Source organism: Salvelinus namaycush, chromosome 11 (genome assembly GCF_016432855.1).
Source record: "Salvelinus namaycush isolate Seneca chromosome 11, SaNama_1.0, whole genome shotgun sequence".
NCBI lineage: Eukaryota > Metazoa > Chordata > Actinopteri > Salmoniformes > Salmonidae > Salvelinus > Salvelinus namaycush.
Window position 1 is genome coordinate 17,602,967 of NC_052317.1, and position 19,719 is coordinate 17,622,685.

Genomic DNA, 19,719 nt, shown 5'->3' on the forward strand with positions numbered 1-19,719 from the left:
TGCCTCTTCCTTGGCCAATGAGAACCAGATCACTTTTCCACCAAACCACCCTTTTCACGATTTGCAGAGGGGCTAGTTTCTCCAAATGTCACTGCTACGGGATCAGAGGCAGACTTAAATATCTGCTCGAGACTTTACTTCGAAACGTTGTTTTATAAGCTATCAGGACGGATGAAGACTCAAGGATCTATACGGATTTGGGCACATAATGTTGGGATGGAGTTGCAAGACTTTGGCTCAAGGAAAGACTAGTATATATTCTCCTAATTTTTACCCGGTGGATGCGCTAGTATTCTATCTTGGATTATTGTCGCGTTTGCTGAACTCGCACTGTTTCTCTCTTGCTTCGCTCTGTGCTTTGTTTTTCTTGTTTGGACTATGGCCTCGGATCCCAGAGTCCCAGGGGCCGGTATTTTTGGAGATTTACCCCCAAGTTATACGCGTTCTCCGCCGCAAGTAAACTCAGATCTTCTCCGGAGACCCAGTTACTGCCACGCTGCTTTCGCATTAAAACAGATTTCTAAGGTGACAAAATGCTTTCTATGGAATATACTTTGCTGTTTCATTCATCGTCTCTGTGAATAAGTGCTATGTTTTGGTACTTCTGAAGAAACGGGTGTTACTACCACTCGAAACGAGGAATATTTTAGGGAGGTTAATGTCCAAATGTGGTACAATGTGATATGCTGCCGTTTTGACATAATATTTCGATGTTACATTGTAACATTTACGAATCACTGGCACGCACAGATTTTAACCTTCGATCCGATCCCACTATGAATGAAAATAACTTTCTCCATTAATTTTAGAAGCAACACAACTCATAATAGTATTTCTACGTGTGTGGGATCTGTTCAACTCTATTAGTAAGAAGTTAGACTCAGGGTCCCCGTTCTAGGTTCGTTTGTTTAAGGCTAGTTTGTTTGAAAATGCGGTGGGTTTTAGAGGAATTCACTGATTAAGTTTGATCTGACAAAGCATCACTGGACCGCATGAACGGTTGGATATGTGTCAAAACTCCTAAGTGAAACCAAAACATCTGTCCAGTGTGTCTGTACTAGACCGGTGACATTGTTTGTAAAGTTTGAATGGGTATAGTAGACGGTCTTCAGCCAGTGTTTGAATTTTTAATTGTAGGAGTAGGGCTTTTTGATATAGGAACTGCTTATTGTCAAATCCCTGCATAGCCTTTTAGAAGCTATGTAGCTTATTAAAGAAAGTATGGGAGGCTACATAACTCCTGACTCAAATGTGTGCAATCTTGTAATCTTTCAACTTCCACTTAAAACTAGGAGTTGCATTAGTGCCCAACAGCATTAGGTTTCATAGTTTTTACCACGAGGTTGTTAGGGCAGCTGGCTGAGCATTAAACATTAAATATAGGATAAATGTTAGTCCTAGTCCAAATGCACAAAAGTGTTTTCAAATATATAGTCCCTAGTAGACCATAGATACTGATTTAATCCTAGTTGTTATTGGTGTATTATATATGTGTGTAATAGGCTACACCAGAACAGCATAGATTACTTTATATCCCATTTGACAAGAATGCAGTTTTTTTTTATTTTAATCTGAACCCATGTAACCATAACTGTGAAGTCTTGTGTTTTGACTCCATAGCAAACCCCCATGCCTCTGGTGATGAGTGGTTAGACTCACCTGGCTTGTGCCAACTGTGAGGGCCCAATCCAAAGACTGGTTGGTCATTGCTTTACTCTCTTTGGTGTTGGGCCCTCAATTACCTACCATCAATTAGGGTATCTTCTGACTGGTTGTATTCTGATATTCTCGTGGTATCTATATATGACATCAGGTGATCCAATTCACATATATATGATTTGCTTACAGGACATCTGGCATGAAGACATATCACTCACGTATCAATCTAATACAGTAGATACGGTAATGTTGAACATGCCCTTAAGTATGACACGCTATCACAATCATACTCAGGTTATCTATTTTAGTAGCATTCTCTGCCCTAGTAGGTCATTCTTAGTAATACTTGAAAGACCACTGTATTGATAGTTTATATTACTTTTATAGAATTTTTATGTAACCTTTATTTAACAAGGCAAGTCAGTTGAGAACAAATTCTTATTTACAATGACGGCCTACACCGGCCAAACCCGGACGACACTGGGCCAATTGTGCTCCGCCCTATGGGACTCCCAATCACGTCCGGTTGTGATACAACCTGGATTCGAACCAGGGTGTCTGTAGTGACGCCTCAAGCACTGAGATGCAGTGCCTTAGACCGCTGCGCCGCTGCGAGCAGTTAGATACAGTGTCGTCTTCCATTAGTGAATAGTTGTACTTGTCTATGCCATATCCATGCAGTCCATGTATAGCAATATGTTGTTATTAATGTGTAATAACAATGTAATAAAAATGTTTTCTCTCTCCATGTCCTCCTGTCTCTTTAGGGGAAGGCTGTGGGTCAGAAAGCCCCGTTGTGGATTCGGGCGCGGTTCCAGGCTCTTCTCTTTTCTTTGGGCTGTCACATCCAGCGACATTGTGGAAAAGTCCTTTTCATTGGACTGCTTGTGTTCGGTGCCTTGTCTGTGGGTTTGCGGGTTGCTGCCATTGAGACGGACATTGAGCAACTATGGGTGGAAGGTAAGTCAGGCGTTCAGTTTGGCGGTATGGTTTGAGGTGTTGTCTGGGAAGGGGAGAGAGAGAGGGGTATTCTTTTGCCCAAATGAACTTGTTGTAGACATTTTGCCATCCAGGCTACTGGAGGGGGGCACAATAAACTGTATGGGTGCTGTCTGACTGACTTGTTGCGTCAGTATTTTTGCTCTAGATTTTTGGGGGTGCTGCTCTTTAGTTGTTATTCATGATTGGGTGGTGGATACAAAGAATTTGTTGTTTTTCTTGAATTTGACCATAACTTAGTAATTTTTGTATTGAAAGTTATTTTAATGTATTCTAAACTCTGCACCTTTGTGTGTGCTGTTTGCTGATGGCGAAGTTGCTTTGCAATGGGAATGGAGAGTAGTTCAAGAAATTCCAACTTTATTGCATACAAGAAGCTAGTGTTGTTGTTCCTTACACATGCAAGCCTTCTCTTGTTCTTCTCATCAGCCTTGTATTGTTTGCCATGGTGGTTCCATGTTCCATTTTTTATTTGACGTCCTTTCTAAAGTGTGTAGGCTGGGTTATCTGTGCATATTTGGGGAGCTTTATTTGGTTTTCACACTGCCAAATTCCTTTTAAGCCCTCTAGGCTTTTGACGCACTCCTGATCCCAAGAGCAGATGGGCTGTGTGAATCGTTAGCCATCTTTGAGGCGCTGACCCTCCCCCCTAGCTCCCTGTGTGGTCCTTAACTATTCTTGGATTCCATTCAACAATAAAGGCACCCCCTTTCCTACAAAAAATAAGTGAATACAGCTGAAGTTTACCCACCTGTTTTGCACACTCTAAAAAGAGTCACAACGGTTGTAGTACACTCTTAGAAAAAAAGGGTTCTGCGGTTGTCCACATAGGATAACCCTTTTTGGTTCCAGGTAGAACTCTTTGTGGATAGGGTTCTACATGGAACCCAAAGGGTTTCTACCTAGAACCTAACGGGTTCAACCTGGAACCAAAAGGGGTTCTTCAAAGGGTTCTCCTATGGAGACAGCAGAAGAACCCTTTTGGGTTCTAGATAGCACCCTTTTTTCTAAGAGTGTATAAACACTCCCTTTATTCCTTCCCAAGACTTTTGCTGGGAAGGGCTTAGATGTTGTCAATTAAATGCTTGTGGTCTGACACTGTTTGAGTTTTGGTAAAATTGGTGAAGCCAAAGATTTTCAGATTTGACTCATTCACTTGTCAGATTGTAGTTGAGTGGAGTCTGACTCACAAACAAGATATGAAATTATTGCAGTGTAATTTGTCATAATCATAGTATTTTGTTCATGTACTGGTGTGTATTTCATACACATTAAAGAAGCTAACCGTTGGTCTTCTGAAAGGAGGTTGCTAGATAGGGTTTGTTGTGCCTAATCATGGAGTCATTCTGAGAGTGAAATACCCAAATGCTGAAAAGGAATGCTGTTCCTTTAAGAGGCAGTGGCCATGTTTCTAAAGTTTCTGCCTGCGTTGTTTCCCCAATAGCCCATTGACAAAGCTGCTCAGAGCTCAATGGAGAGTAAGTGGTTTGGTAACAAGGAGAGGTTGGTTCTCACACACACACACACACACACACACACACACACACACACACACACACACACACACACACACACACACACACACACACACACACACACACACACACACACACACACACACACACACAGAGAGAAACACATGCACACATCGCTCTCTCTCCCTCTCACACACACTCGCACTCAAACACATACACATGCACACATAAACTCTTTCACAAAACAGAGGAGATATATTTCCTGACAGAGAAGTTTATTGCTCTCTAAGAAAAGATGAGATGAGTGTCCAGACAGCATCATTTTTTATTAGTAGCAGTCAGAGCAGCATATTTTTATTTTGAAGACAGGCATGTTTAAAGCTACTTTATAAATCAACAGCTTACAGTTGGGACTCAAACTTTCAAAATAACAGGTGTTGCAGGCTTAGTATTTTCTCAATAGAGAACGTAAGTCTATGTGGTCTTCTTGTCAACACATGCGGAGGTGTATTCTGACCACATATGAAGGATGAGGGTGCTGATATGAGGCCTCCTGGGCTCACACTTGGCCAGCTGGGAGTGCCTGGGAGCATATGCTTCCCATCATATATCCACAGGCCATATCTGTCTCCCACCCCCACCCAAATGTCATGTTTGCCACCTAGCTAGGGTAGATGACCTGCTGTGTGTGATGTCAGACCACCAGGCTCTTTTTAATTGTTTCCTCTCGCCTAACCTAGCCTACCCTATACCCTACTCTACCTAGCTTACCCTAGCCTAGTTTGCCCTACCCTAGCCAAGGATAATGTGCTAACACTTGGGCCATAGGACTGTGGAAAATAATGTTTTGGAGAGTATTTGTTTTCTCAACCTGATGCAAACCCTCCTGTACTCTGTGTCACTACAGCCTTAGCTGGGACTAGCTTGTCTGTTCTGAATGTTGATAGGATATTGGTGGTAGTTAAACCAGTAGTTGGTGCCAGTCAGAAACATATGGGAGAAGGTGTAGTAGTTAAAAACAAGGTACCTGTTGTGAAAGGAGTTCATACTGTATGTAGTTATAACCGATACTAGTTCAACTGTTCCGTCTCTAGGTAGGTAGACTCATTAGACTGGTTGGCTAATACAGACAGAGTGCAGAGTGATAAAACACACTAAATTCACACTAAGTTTTCTAATGCAGAAGCAATGCAGAGCAAGAAATAACACAGGAAAATGTCCTGGCATTCATGGGTGGGACCAGGGGGAGAATGTGACCTAGAGTGTATTGTCTCGAGGAAGAAAGGGGGGTAATAAAGAGGTGAAGTGCAGGCAGATGAGGATGGGGGTGGGGGAGCATTAGGGGCGAAGGTTTTAGGGGTATACACTTTAACATTTTCCCATTCCCTAAAAACAACAGTGTGGCCTCTTTCTCAGGACACATTTCTTTCACCAGTTCAAGCAGGACGTAGAAGAAAATGTATATTTGCTGGGTAGGGAGTTGTTTTTTCTGGAAGTAATATAAGCTTAGCTAGCGTTATTACTATTGCAACAGTCATGTAGATTTCCCAAAAGGTTTGATATTTGGTAGTGGGTAGAATTAATACCACCAAAGAGCACCACACAGTTTTGAATAGTGCATTTAGAGTGGGAAATAAAGGTTTACAAGTATGTACTTGTAGGCTAGCCCACATGAACTAAACCCATCCTTCTTGACACAGTTTTGGTGATCTTGACAGACATGTACACACAGACAAGCTGTGCAAATATTGCAAAGTGCCAGGCCGCCATATGTTTTAAAAAGAGACTGTGTAGAATGGGGGAAAAGAACATATACACAGCATGAATGAGCTACTCCACATGGCGAGCAGTAGGTACCTTCCAGAGCCCTAGTAGCACAAGCCAGGCCTTTCGGAGGGGAACATGTGGACATTTCAATGTTTGGAACAGTTATCTAAACAAAAATGCAAGGTGAATGCTATAATTCATCAGAAAATACAGTCTTCCAGTTCAGGGCCTGCTAAAAGAGAAAGAAAGCTCTATGAGGCATTATTGGAGGTGAATGGAACGCCACAGTGCCCCAGCTAGATAAATAAACTCCAACTGCTGAGCCTCAGACCTCACCAGTAGAAAGAACAAACAAGGCCAGAGTCAACCTGGGTCAGTTGAAAATGTTTATTTCAACCCCCCTCCCCCCCCTCTCCATCCCTCCATTCATCCCCCCCACCACCTCCCACCAATCTGCAGTCCTCCAGCCTCAGTCCTCTCCTCAAGGAGCAAACACATGAGCTGAATACTAAACTTCACCAGATCCCTCCATTACTGAAGTCGCCATTAACCGTCCACTGTGTACTGAATTAATACACAGTGCTAATATCCTTTTTGGATATTTACAGTATTAAAGCAGTGACTCATATAGCGGTGTACGTTTTCCCATGTTATGTGGTGTTTAGTATTCCAAGGTATATAATAGAGACAAGATTTTATGGTACTTGGCTTTTTTACATTTACAGTAGTGCATTACATTTCAGCACTATACGTAACCGTATACCTGTTCAGCGTCCTGTATTTGATGTTGCTTGAAAGTCACTGTAGACACTGGGTCCATTTTTTGGGAGTGCTGAAGGACTATCTCTGTTATAGGAAGCACTGTCTCACACATCTCCTTTACACTCTCTGTGTTTCTTGCACTTTGACAGTTTTTATATCATGCCAAAGGAGATTGTTCTCCTTGGTCCACTGTAAATAAAGTTACACCAGTCACCATTTTGGGTAGAGTTTGCCTATTTTCCTCTCACACCATTTGCCCCCTCTGGAAAAAGAAGAAGGGAGAAAAACATTTTCTTGGTATTTGGGGGGAAATAAATGGTGCTTGGGCTCAATAAATTCATTTCTAGGCTGAATGAGACCAGCAATGTGGAAAATTTTTGCCTTTCACCATTGGATGAATGTATGTTTCAACCACACATTAAGCTGCATTAGCAGCCAGTGGAGTGCCTAATGTGACTATTTTTCACAGCAGCCAACACTAGGGATGATTAGCATAATTAGTACAGGCAAGGCTATACATATGGAAATAGCAAGTGCCTAACTGCCAACACCAGTGGAAATGTATGTCAATGCTGACAGAAGTATCAAGATCTGAATAGATTGTAACTGAAGCTGATTTTTTTTGCCTTTTACTTTTGATGGCATTTTTACAGTTTTCCCTCTCAAATTGAACTTAATTTGTCATCCTCTCACTTTTTTTTGAAGGAATACCTCAAAATGTCCTTTTCCCACCCTGTCCAATTCACACACTCTCCCCCTCAAACACGGACGCACAGACACACTGTATTTCTATAGGTAAGGTAGAAAGCCAAGCCCCCCACTCCCGCATTGTTTTATTTGCTGGGAAAAAGTCTTGGTCCATTTGCTTTTGTTGTGAAATTTCCCTCTTTATTTTTTCCTGTTTGTTGGGAAACATCTGAAAGAAATTCAGGAGGGAAGTGACAAAAGCCTGTATTCAATCTCTTCTGCCCTGCCTGGATTTTCTCTGTGTAAGGAGCTTCTCCATCTGCTAAGTAACACATTGGACTGGGATGGGGAGGTGCTGCAGCACTTGGTAAAGGATGGCCTATTGAAGAACATGGCAGTAGAACTGAAGCTTGATTTCAATAAAGACTTGTTTCACTATGCCAGTCAGGACCAAATCTATCCCTCTGCTTTTATACTGCATGCTTTTTAAAACCATGTTAAATGGATAACAAAGTGCAGGGAATGGGCAAGATGAGGGACTGACAGTTCCTAAGCAGAACCAGTCCAGCAAAGTCTATTTTCTATGTGAATGTATACGTGAGGGAGTGGGTGAGTGGCGAGGCTATGTGTGCATTTGAGTTTATACATTTGTGATTTTGTGTACTATAATCTGTGCTACATTACAGTTAAAGCATGGTAAAGCATGTCTCTTTCAGCATGTTTCTTCCTTGTGGGACTTCCTCCAAAGCAGCATGGATCCTTTCAGTGGCTACATAATCCAGCTAATCTGGCCCACAACACTTTGAAGGTGGTCTCTGCTAATGGAGAGTGGATTTGTACCTAGAGCTAACATGTGAATGGTGTTGCTGCTGGTTCAATCCTATTTGTTAATTGTTTCAACAGTTGTATTTTAGTGACGGCGCCTAACAGCCTCTGAGCCAAGCTGGAGAAATAGCTAGGCTACTTGTGTGGGACTTCTTCCACATTTGATTGGATACATTGTGCTGTCTGTGACCAACACTTTTGGAAGATACTGTTTGAGTTTGATGGCAAACGTTTACAATCACTAAACCTGTGCACTAGTATAGGCAGACAACATAGCATACAGGCAGACATGGAGAGGAAATACATTGATACAGTACAGTATGGCAACGGATCCCATACACAGACAAAAGCTCTTGAGGACCACCATTCACAGAGTTTGAGATTTTCTTTTAACATAAAATATCTTTGTGGTAAAATTTTGTCAATTTTAGCAGTGAATGTAACAAATTAAAGGCCTATTATTATTCTAAACATTTAGCGTTATGAAAAGTAATGTTAAATTGCTTATAATACCATTAATACCTCCACCTGTTATTAATTTTGGATGACAGGTTGGGAATCACTGCAGTATGGTAAGGGAGGAAAAGGGGATACCTAGTCAGTTGTACAACTGAATGCATTCAACTGAAATGTGTCTTCTGCATTTAACCCAACCCCTCTGAATCAGAGAGGTGCTGGGGGCTTCTTTAATCGACATCCACGTCTTTGGCGCCCAGGGAACAGTGGGTTAACTGCCTTCCTCAGTGGCAGAACGTCAGATTTTTACCTTGTCAGCTTGGGGATTTGATCCAGCAACCTTTCGGTTTCTGGCCCAACGTACTGGTGTCTCCTGTGGTCTCCTGAGGTCTGTGGGGCTGGGCTAGGCTGGGTGGTGGTGGGCTGGACATGAGGGAGATTAGAGCTGACAGGGTCCAACAGTGGTCTGACACCAAGGAGCAGGGGGCTCCATCTCCTTGGTTAATTACATGCCACTTTCTATACTGCCCACTGAGAGGGGAACTAGCACTCGCACATACACACACATCCACACCAGCCTGATAGGCCTGTCTGGCCCTGTGTCCGGGCTTTGGGCGGGAGGCCTTCTCCCTCATGCCTGCTACCATTGCCTGTCTGTCTCTCTGGCCAGCCCCAGCCTAGTCCCACTGAGAAGCAGTGAGAACTCCATCTGGATGGAGATTAGCTTTAGCATAGGAATGGCTATTGCAGGCAGTCCTCACTCCAAAATGCCTACGCTATAAAATGGGTTGATTGATGGATCGTGTCCCTGCATATGCTTAGAAGATGAGATGGACCATAATTGTGGATAATTGGGCTGTATGGGGATGTCACCTCCGGGGGTTGATGTGAAAAATGGAAGAGAGGGAGAACAAATGGAGGTGCTTTGTTTGGAGCGCAGCATCCTGAGTGGCTTTGTGAAGAAGTATGAGCTTCCTGATCTCTTCTACCATGTTATGTTGATATTATTTACAGTTATCTTATTTCCCCATCCAATATGGGATTGTTGAAGGATAACTACGTGTTACGTTTTGTCTCTTCATGAACAATGATTTGGGCCTAATGCTTCACATGACCCTTCACATGTGATTTCGCTCCACTTTTAATGTCAATACATCAGAGAATCACAGGCCCCAAAATCAATACACTTTCCTCAAACTTTTCTGACTGCTTGGTGAGAAGTATTTGGGCGACTGTCTCTTTAAGGTCTGTTGGTTGCAGACCGAGCGGATAGGAGCAGAGCGGAGCAGCCTCCATCTGGTGAGTGGCGGAGCTCTCTCTCTCGGAGCAGAACAGTGACTGAGTGGCGAGGCCGGGGCCCAGCCGTGGCTCTAGTTGGGTGGTCCAGATGGGCGGAACAAGACACAAATAGCTATAATTTACTTCAGGAGCCCTGTAATTACAGGCCCAAAGATTGAAAATCAGTTCCTGTAGATACCCCCAATGTATTAAATATGAGCAGAATGTCTCAAGGGAAACAAAAGTGTCTGTTCTTAAGCGTGGTTTGATTCTGTGAATTCACAAAGTCAACGTAGGCTATGAAGGCTAGAAGAAAGCCCAGAAAGATTTTCCAACCCGGTTATAATCTAATCTTACACTTCGAGAGCTGGGAGAGGATCGTTTTTTTCTTCTCCCTCAATTAGAGGAGCTGCGTCTGGATTGGGTAAGGTGGTACCAGGAAGAGAGGGAGAGGGGAGACAGAGGGAAAGAGTGGAAGAGAGAAAGCCAGGGAGAGAAGCTGAGAGGCGAGGTGGCTACAGTGAGAGCCAGCCTCTGCAGGATTGTCATGTAGTGGAACACGGAGGGGCAGACGGGCCCACTCTGATCCAGAGCGGTGCGTTTCATGTGCCCTTGGCATTGCCGCAGATACCCTGCTCACTCTTTTCAGGGCAGCCTCTGGTAATTACGGGGCTGGACTCCAGAGTTTCCTCTCAGGGCTTTGATGCTTTCATCCCGGCTCTGCATACCAGATCAACAGCATTTCTGCCTCGTTGTTCTCTCCCATCCAACCCTGCTACCACCTTTATCTCTCTCTCTCTCTCTACTAGAATCTCCCTCTCCTTCTCTGATGGGTTACTTCTGGTATGGTGAAAGTCTGCTGTAAAAGATCGATGGTATGTTGTGCCTTCGTTTTGTACTGAAACAGTCTGACTAGGCTAGAGGCTGTGTTTTTGACTGTTGTCAGTTTCTTACATGATCAGGTCCCAGGTGAAATAGACTGTGAAACTAGGGATGGTGGGGCTGCCATTGCGTGCCGTGTTGTTAGTGATGGGGTTTGGGTTTTGGGCACCAGGGCACAGTGAGGAGGAATTCCCTAACAGGACACATCTGTTTCATAGAGGGAGCCAATGAGAAGCTTTGACCAATTTCTCTTGGCTAGACGTTTTGTGTCTGAAGTGCCTTCAAAACCAACACTGGCAAGGGCGTTGGCCGATCTGTGTTCATGTGTATGTGCAGTGCATATGTATACTACACTCACTATACTCACGCCACAGTCGTTTCAATACAGCGATCCAACTCGGAACTTGTGTGTGTGTGTGTGTTTGCGTGTCTGCAATGCTTGTTGCACTAGTGTGATTATAATATGAGCTGTGCATAGTCATATCCAGCAGATTTCTCTCCCTGTATATCTCGCCCCCCCCCCCCCCCCCCCCCCCCCCCCTCTCTATGCTGTGGGTCTCTGTATCCTTTGGACCTGTGCCAAGGACTCTGGTTTCAACTACACAGCTATTTAGAATCCAAGTCTTGGGGAGTCGGAGGAGGAGGGTTGGACAGAAATGTGAAAATTAGAAAAGCAGCCTAATTAGTGGCTTTTTTCCCACTACCCTGGCTGCAATTAAATTAAACTGTGAATCTTAAAAAGCTTCATATCTATCCCCAAAGCCCCCAGAACTGTACACTCTGTGGACCTTTCTGTGCTTCATTCACTCTGTTGATTGACGTTTTAGCTTGCATCATGCTTCCTCTGCAGTGGTAATGAGGGTCAGTTGTCTTGTCAAATCGCAGCACAACGAAGAGAAATAACCCAATAGCTCTTATATATGTGGGAGATGAGATTAGTCTTTAACCCAATCCCCCCTCTCCATTTCTCTTCTTCTTCTTCTCTCTTCTAGCCGGTAGCCGAGTGAGTCGGGAGCTGCGCTACACCAAGGAGAAGCAGGGAGAGGAGTCTGTGTTCACATCGCAGATGCTCATACAAACCCCCAAACAGGAAGGAACTAACATTCTGACCCAGGATGCTTTGCTGCTTCACCTGGAGGCAGCGCTCTCGGCCAGCAAGGTCCAAGTGTCTCTGTTTGGAAAGTAAGTAGACCCATGGGTCACTGGGGATTACCCTACAACTAAAGAAAGGGGGTTGTCTGTGGTCACATATCTGACGTTCTGTATGTCTTCTCTCCTCAGATCATGGGATCTTAATAAAATATGCTACAAATCTGGAGTCCCTATCATAGAAAATGTCATGATTGAAAGGGTAAGTTGAAAAAATGAAATATCCTTCCCTGTTATTTTTTGTCCGTTGCTATCACCATGCATGGTTTTGGTTATGGATCTGTTTTATGTACTTTTGATAATGGATAACTGATGACTGTATCCATGTTTTGCAGATGATTGACAAGCTGTTCCCATGTATGATTGTTACCCCACTGGACTGTTTCTGGGAAGGTGCAAAGCTCCAGGGGGGGTCAGCATACTTACCGTAAGTTCCATAATATTTGTCCTTCAAATGGTTCAAATTATTTTCTTCCATATTACTTGGAAATACAGAATGTTTTTTAGTGTTTTCACAAATCAGCTATCTTGAATCCCAGTATTAGAGTTACGTTAGGGCCCATGTCCAGCTAGCTTGGCCCCTTTCACCTTATTTATACGTTGGGTTTGGCAGAGGCCAGGGAATGTGGCTTGGCTACAAAATCTCAATTGACCTCCTGGTTCTCACACACTCTTCTTAACAAGAGGCTTTAGTTTGGATCCAATACAGTGGCAGCAGTAATAACCTACAATGGTGGCAGTAATAACCTAACATCAAGCTGTGACTAAAGAGCCGGTTAGCCCTGTTGTTAGGAAGAGGCCTACTTCAGTTGTCACCTATGCTTCTCCTGTCGTTGTAGCTCTGAGTGGGCTAACACACACACACACACACACACACACACACACACACACACACACACACACACACACACACACACACACACACACACACACACACACACACACACACACACACAGTCCCCCAGCCGAGCAGGGGAAGGCCCTCATGGAAAGGGGACAGGGAGAGGGAGGGAGAGATGGAGGGAGGAGATGGCTGCTACTGGGTGGGTTGGTAAAGGGGGGGAGGGGAACCTTTGGGTCAGACAATGGTAAGCATTCTTTCAGTTTACGAGTGAGTGTCCATCAGTGAGGGGGCCCTGGAGGGGGGCTCAGCTTTGTCAGCAATGGGTAACACTGTGCATTCTCATGGTAATCGCCCGGGCTCCGAGCTGTAAGTTGTCCAACAAATAAAATGGGCATTATGCAAGTCTTGGTCCCCAAAGAGCGTACAAGAAATGAACAGTGGAGTTTGGTTATTTTAAGATGCTTTGTACCATATTCCTTGCGGGGAAAAAAATCCTAAAAGATAAGTATCACACTCTAAATTGATATTTCAATAACTCCAATTGTTTTCACTTTCCGCATATCAAATATATTGATTATAAATTCAGGTAAAACCAATAGTTCAGTTTGAGGGTTTTGAAAATATTTTTTTGCAGCCACAGGCGTGCACATTGAACAACAAACAGTGTTTTCTCCATTCACCTGGCAGGGAGCTCTCTCTCTGACTCTCTCTCAATTCAATTCTAAGGGCTTTATTGGCATCGGGAACATATGTTTACATTGCCAAGCAAGTGAAATAGATGTTAAATAGAAATGAACAGTGAACATTACACTCACAAGAATAGAGACATACAGTACATTATGGCTATGTACGGTATTGTCAAAATGTGCACATAGTTGAAGTACAAAAGGGAAATTAAATAAACATAAATATGGGTTGTATTTACTTCTCCTCATGTAGTGTGAGAGGAGAGAGAGGGGAAGGGCCTTTGATGATCACAGATCCACAAGTATTCCCCTAAATCACAGTGTTGAAATATTTTCTTAAAAAATGTCTGTGTTGTTATTTATTTGCCATTTCTTTTTGCTGTGCTGAAGAGAGCTGGGGGTGGCCTGGCCACTGAGGCTAATGTCCCCTCTAGCTTCCGCTTCAGTTCAGCCGAGTTTTTTAATGCAAAAAGAGGGAGAGAGGGAGAGGGAGAGAGAAAAAAACTTGAGAGAACAAAGAGCAGCAATCTATGGAAAAACAAAAGGGCCTAGGCCAGTTCACTCAAGCAAAAAATAGCAGATAAAGGAGCCTCTCTTTGCAAGCAGGAGCAAAGGCGCTTGGTATGTGGGAATGGGAGAGTAGCAGCTTTATTTGAAGCCACTCTCTTCATGAATCATTGGAGTGAGGTTGGGCCCAGAGTTAGGACACTTTGGGGATTCTTTTTTCTCTCTATACCAACTAAAGTAAATGGCATCAAAGTTTTTAGATTCTTTTATTTATTTCTTTACAGCATTTACTTTTTATATGATTGGTACAGCATTAAATTATGACTTGTAATGGTCTGAGTTCTTGTTTCTTGTAGATTTTTTGTTGTTGATAGTTTGATTATTGGATTTTTTTGGAGGTGTGAGAATGTAAATTAAAAATAAAATAATTCAATCGACCAAGTGGGTTATATGTATAAAAATAAATGGTACAATTTTAACACAGGGAGGAGGGAAAAGTAAAAAACATTACGAGCCGGGAGACATTACGACCTTACGGAGCTGAGGCCATTTCTGGTTGTGTGGTGTATTATGGGTAATGTGGTAGAATACAGATGTTGCAAGGGCAATCCTGTAAAGCAGAGGATGCTTCCTCTTGACAAGTACTCTCTTTGTACTGGTGGGAGCCACTGAGTTAGCGCACTGTACTAAGTTTACTTGGTACAGCAAAAGCTGTCAACTGACACCAAAGCGTTATCCCTCAGGCCACATAATTGCCTGCTCTTTGGAGAAAATTATAAATGTAGCATGGAGGAGGACCCAGAGGCAGCAGCAGCGAAAAGCCTTAGGATTAGGCATTTTGAAAGGCTCTGTGAACATCACACCACTAAACAGCGTGAGAGGCAGGCAGGCAATCACCCCAACAGAGAGAGCACACAGACAGACTCCCTGCTCAGCTCTCCCACCAGCCAGCCCTCTCACTGCTCCACTGCAGCCTTATCAAGATGTTTAGAGGCAGAGGTAATTGTTATGACTCGATGCACAAAGTTAAGAAATAGGCGCGAGCAGCCTGCCGCCGTGTTTTTCCCTCTGCATTGTGGCCCCGTGTAACAGGATAATAAACGCTACTTTATAAACGCAGTATCTGCAGCTCCTCGTCACCAGGGAGAGCCCAGCAGAGGCAGGGCAAGATCAGAACCAGCCAGAAGCATACAGGAAGGGAGATGGGGAGGTGTAGGTACGGTGGCATGGGTGCAGCTGGAGGAGGAAAGGAAAGAAAAAGGGAGGGGCAGAACGTGCTGCAGAAAGAGCACAGCTGAACTGGACTTAACAGGACTGTATATAAAGTGAGGTAGATTGCTATAGCCATGGCATCGCTCTACTGTGCCCTGCGACTCCCACTGAGCCTGTATGTTGTTGTGTTCCTCTACAGGGGGATGCCGGACATCCAGTGGATGAACCTGGACCCTTTGAAGCTGATGGAGGAGCTCAGCCAGTTCACCAGTCTGGAGGGCTTCAGGGAGATGCTGGACAAGGCCCAGGTGGGCCACGCCTATATGAACCGCCCCTGCCTGGACCCCAATGACTCCGACTGCCCCCCCAGCGCACCCAACAAGGACCTGAGAGAGGTAGGCTAGTTCCACCCCTCCCCTCCTTTTAAAGAGGATGGTATTTTTGTGAGCCTGATGTGCCTGGTTGTTAAATAAGTTAACTGTTAGCTCTGCCTGTCTGTCTGTCTCCCTCCACAGAGTCCTGACATTGCTGGGCAGCTCCAAGGCGGTTGCCACGGCTTCTCCAAAAAGTTCATGCACTGGCAGGAGGAGCTGATCCTGGGCGGTCGGGTCAAGGACACCCAGAATGCTTTGCAGAGGTGAGAGCGGGAGGGGGTGTACACCGGGGACAGGGGGAGATTGAGGGCGAGGGTAGTGAGGGCCTAGCTAGCACTGAGGAATGCCTCTGACTCCTAATAACCTCACACATCTGAGGAATGCCTCTGACTCCTAATAACCTCACACATCTGAGGAATGTCTCTGACTCCTAATAACACACATCTGAGGAATGCCTCTGACTCCTAATAACCTCACACATCTGAGGAATGCCTCTGACTCCTAATAACCTCACACATCTGAGGAATGCCTCTGACTCCTAATAACCTCACACATCTGAGGAATGCCTCTGACTCCTAATAACCTCACACATCTGAGGAATGCCTCTGACTCCTAATAACCTCACACATCTGAGGAATGCCTCTGACTCCTAATAACCTCACACATCTGAGGAATGCCTCTGACTCCTAATAACCTCACACATCTGAGGAATGCCTCTGACTCCTAATAACCTCACACATCTGAGGAATGCCTCACATGAAGCAGGATCAGTTTCCTCCTCTGACCCCTGCATAGGACAGACCAATTAAACATGATGGACAGCCACATAAACTAAGGACAGATTTGTTGTGGAGGAAAGTGGAAGAAAGGTAGCTTGTCCTTTTAAGTCAGAGAAAGGAAAAGGGGACACCAACAATAATTTACAATACAGGGGTGTACTAGTACACATTTCCAGTGCTAAGGATTTGTAAAACATCTTGATATACTGCCGTATGTGTGAGACATGATTCCTGGGCTCTTTTGAGTATTCTGAATACTTTCTTTCATTTCAATTGAATTTAAAACCACAGCACAAGTATGAATGGAGTGACAGTGTTGGGCCACTGCCCGGATCACGACCCTGGCAAATCTGGAGGGAAGGGATACAGTCCTTTAAAGCCACAGACTTTATTCCATGATTTGATTTACGGTAATCTCAATCACATTTTTACCCCAGAACTCCCACATTGGTGCCAAGTCGCCTTCAGGGCCATCTGTGCTCGCTGTGGAAAGGCAGCAGGACACCTGCTTTCCCCCGTTCAGGCGTTAGAGCCTGAGAACACAAGCCAACAGCTGACTTCACCACCCACTTACACTGTATACAAACACCTTTTGGTTTATATGCCACAGATCAGAGTATGTAATATCTATGACAGCCAAGACAGGAGTCTCTTGACAAGAGGACTCCTAAGGTTCCTCTGTAGTATTTGGGGGGGTCTTGAATGGGGGGAACATGACTCCTGTGTGTGGCTTGAGCTCACTTGGCCGCAGGCGTCTGACTGTGTCTCTCTCTCTGTCTCCTGCAGTGCGGAGGCACTCCAGACCATGTTTCTCCTGATGAGCCCCAAGCAGCTCTACGAACACTTTAAGGACGACTATGAGATCCATGACATCAACTGGAACGAGGACAAGGCCACCGCCATCCTGGAGTCCTGGCAGAGGAAGTTTGTGGAGGTATGTATGGGTCAAAAGTAGTGCACTAAGTAGCGCACTATACCTGTTCAATAGTAGTGGACATCAAGGGCATAGGGTTCCATTTGGGACGGAGCCTATGTTTCTGGCCCCTAGCTCCTCTGCCACCTGCACCTTTCACCAACCTGTCTCGACCCATTTGAGTAATATACCGGCAAATATGAAATCAGAGAGCAAATCATAGTGCGTCCTTAAAGTTGGCCTCGGGTTGGCTTGTTTTTCCCCTACCCTGTTAAGTATGAGTCATCCAGTTTACCTGCCACATGCATAGAGGAGGGGCTTTGGCCCAGGGACTGCAACGTCTGCCTGAATTCCATCAATCCTCAGCTGCCTAGTAAACGGAGTCCTCCGAGGAGGCCACTGACAGACTCCCAGTTATAGGAACAAGCTGTTTTTGTGATAGCTGACACCCAACATGCTGACTGAATGGCTGGGGGGTCATGCCTCCAGCAATACCAGCTCGCAGGAGAGGAAGAAAGAGGGAGAGGAGAGAGGGAGAGGAGAGAGAGAGAGAAAGGAGAGAGGGAGGAAGAGGAGAGAAAGAGGGAGAGGAGAGAGAGAAGGAAAGGAGAGAGAGAGATTGGGAGATGAGGAGAGGGGGATGGTCACTGTAAAAACAAAGTGCAGGGTGTTGGGTTCCCCTAAGGTTGTCGGCCATTCATGTTGCTGATGGAGTAGCTTGAGAGACCATGTGATCTCATTTGATCCCCTTGACCCTTGCTCTCTGGCATCTGTGGTCATTATTCCTCAGTTGTCAAGCTTCACAGGGGCTCAGCCATATCTTGTTTGTGTGTTGTTGATTTAAAATATGAAGTCATCTTTGAAGAATACATTGTTTGTATCGGAGAAGAATGTCAAGAGGAATTTAAGTGCGAACTGACATGACCTCACGAGCCACAACCCAAACTAGGTCACCACTACTGGCGTACGTAACTAAAATAAAAAATCAACTGTACATTCTCTTTTTGACCCCTAACCTGTATTTAAATAAAGTTATTTTATTTACCCTCCAGGTGGCTCATGGCAGTATCCCCCAGAACTCCACTTCAGAGATCCACGCCTTCTCCACCACCACCCTCAACGACATCATGAAGTCCTTCTCTGATGTCAGTGTCATTCGTGTGGCTGGAGGCTACCTGCTCATGGTAAGTAGTAGTAACCTACTCTCGCTACTGTTCATCATAGATGTCAGTGGTTCTTTACTGATTCCTTTTTGCCTGTGCTGAGTTCAAAGTTCAAACTCTCACCCTCTCTCTTCTCTCTTGTCTCAATCTAGCTGGCCTACGCCTGTGCGACCATGCTCCGTTGGGACTGTGCCAAGTCCCAGGGGGCCGTGGGGCTGGCTGGCGTGCTCCTGGTGGCTCTGTCTGTGGCAGCTGGCCTGGGGTTGTGCTCTCTGTTGGGCCTGTCCTTTAACGCTGCCACCACACAGGTTCTTCCCTTCCTGGCTCTGGGGATCGGTGTGGATGACATGTTCCTTCTGGCCCACTCCTTCACTGAGACTGGCATCAACATCCCCTTTAAGGTAAGCTAGCTACCTCCCCTCCCCAAGCCCCCTAGTTCAATCACCTGTTGACCCACTGTAACCTTGTACTTAGTCTCTGTCCCAAAAGAGAGACACCCTATTCCCTATATAGTGTACTACTTTTGACCAGCCAGGGCTCTGGTCAAATGTAGTGCGGTATATAGGGAATAGGGTGCCATCTGTGATGCATGCTTAGTTATGTTAGTTAGAACAACAACAGTTACTTATATTCTCTGGCTTGTCTGGTATTAACTGTTGGCTGTGTTTTGTCCCTGCAGGAGAGAACGGGGGACTGCCTAAGGAGGACTGGCACCAGCGTGGCGCTCACCTCCATCAACAACATGATCGCTTTCTTCATGGCAGCCCTGGTCCCCATCCCAGCACTGCGTGCCTTCTCTCTGCAGGTACTAGACTGTGCTGTATGCCCCACTGTGTTTACACTGCCTAGCTCTGCCATAGAACCAGTAGTGCCAGGCACACACACCAAGGGAAACACACACACACCAAGAAAAGTGGGCCGCAGGCCTCTGCCACAAAGAGAAAAAAAAACTTTTCAGAAGTGACATTTATTCAGAGGGGGATCTTTGTTCTTTTCTCTTCCTCTTTTTATTGCTCACTGCACCTACAGTGCCAGGACAGCCCCCCCCCCCTTCTACCTCTCAAGCGGGGAGGGCAGGGAAATAATCAGAGAAGGAGTGGATCAGTATATCACTGGGCCGTCAGCCTCTAGCTCTGTGATCTTCCCGCCACCCTCTGGGTGGTCCGTGGTTCCTTGAAACCATACCGACTATAATGTCAGCCCCAGGGCGGTAGAGTAGGGAGGTAGGAGGGGTCCTGCACAGACTCGCAGAGAGAGCAGCAGCAGCAGCCCTGCGAGTCCCCTTTCCTTTACCTCAGTTCC

At 45.1% G+C, this 19,719-nt stretch overlaps 1 protein-coding gene across 1 annotated transcript in view; it reads left to right on the forward strand.

Annotated features, from left to right (window-relative positions):
• LOC120055874 (protein patched homolog 1) overlaps positions 1 to 19,719 on the forward strand; it is a 31,042-nt gene continuing 11,323 nt past the window's right edge. Inside the window, exons 1-11 of the mRNA XM_039003905.1 lie at positions 1 to 525; positions 2,427 to 2,619; positions 11,783 to 11,972; positions 12,072 to 12,141; positions 12,275 to 12,366; positions 15,388 to 15,583; positions 15,704 to 15,825; positions 17,128 to 17,275; positions 18,307 to 18,438; positions 18,570 to 18,818; positions 19,097 to 19,222. Of these exons, the coding sequence (XP_038859833.1) occupies positions 379 to 525; positions 2,427 to 2,619; positions 11,783 to 11,972; positions 12,072 to 12,141; positions 12,275 to 12,366; positions 15,388 to 15,583; positions 15,704 to 15,825; positions 17,128 to 17,275; positions 18,307 to 18,438; positions 18,570 to 18,818; positions 19,097 to 19,222 (1,665 nt within the window). The 5' untranslated portion in view covers positions 1 to 378. The remainder of the gene's footprint in view (positions 526 to 2,426; positions 2,620 to 11,782; positions 11,973 to 12,071; positions 12,142 to 12,274; positions 12,367 to 15,387; positions 15,584 to 15,703; positions 15,826 to 17,127; positions 17,276 to 18,306; positions 18,439 to 18,569; positions 18,819 to 19,096; positions 19,223 to 19,719) is intronic.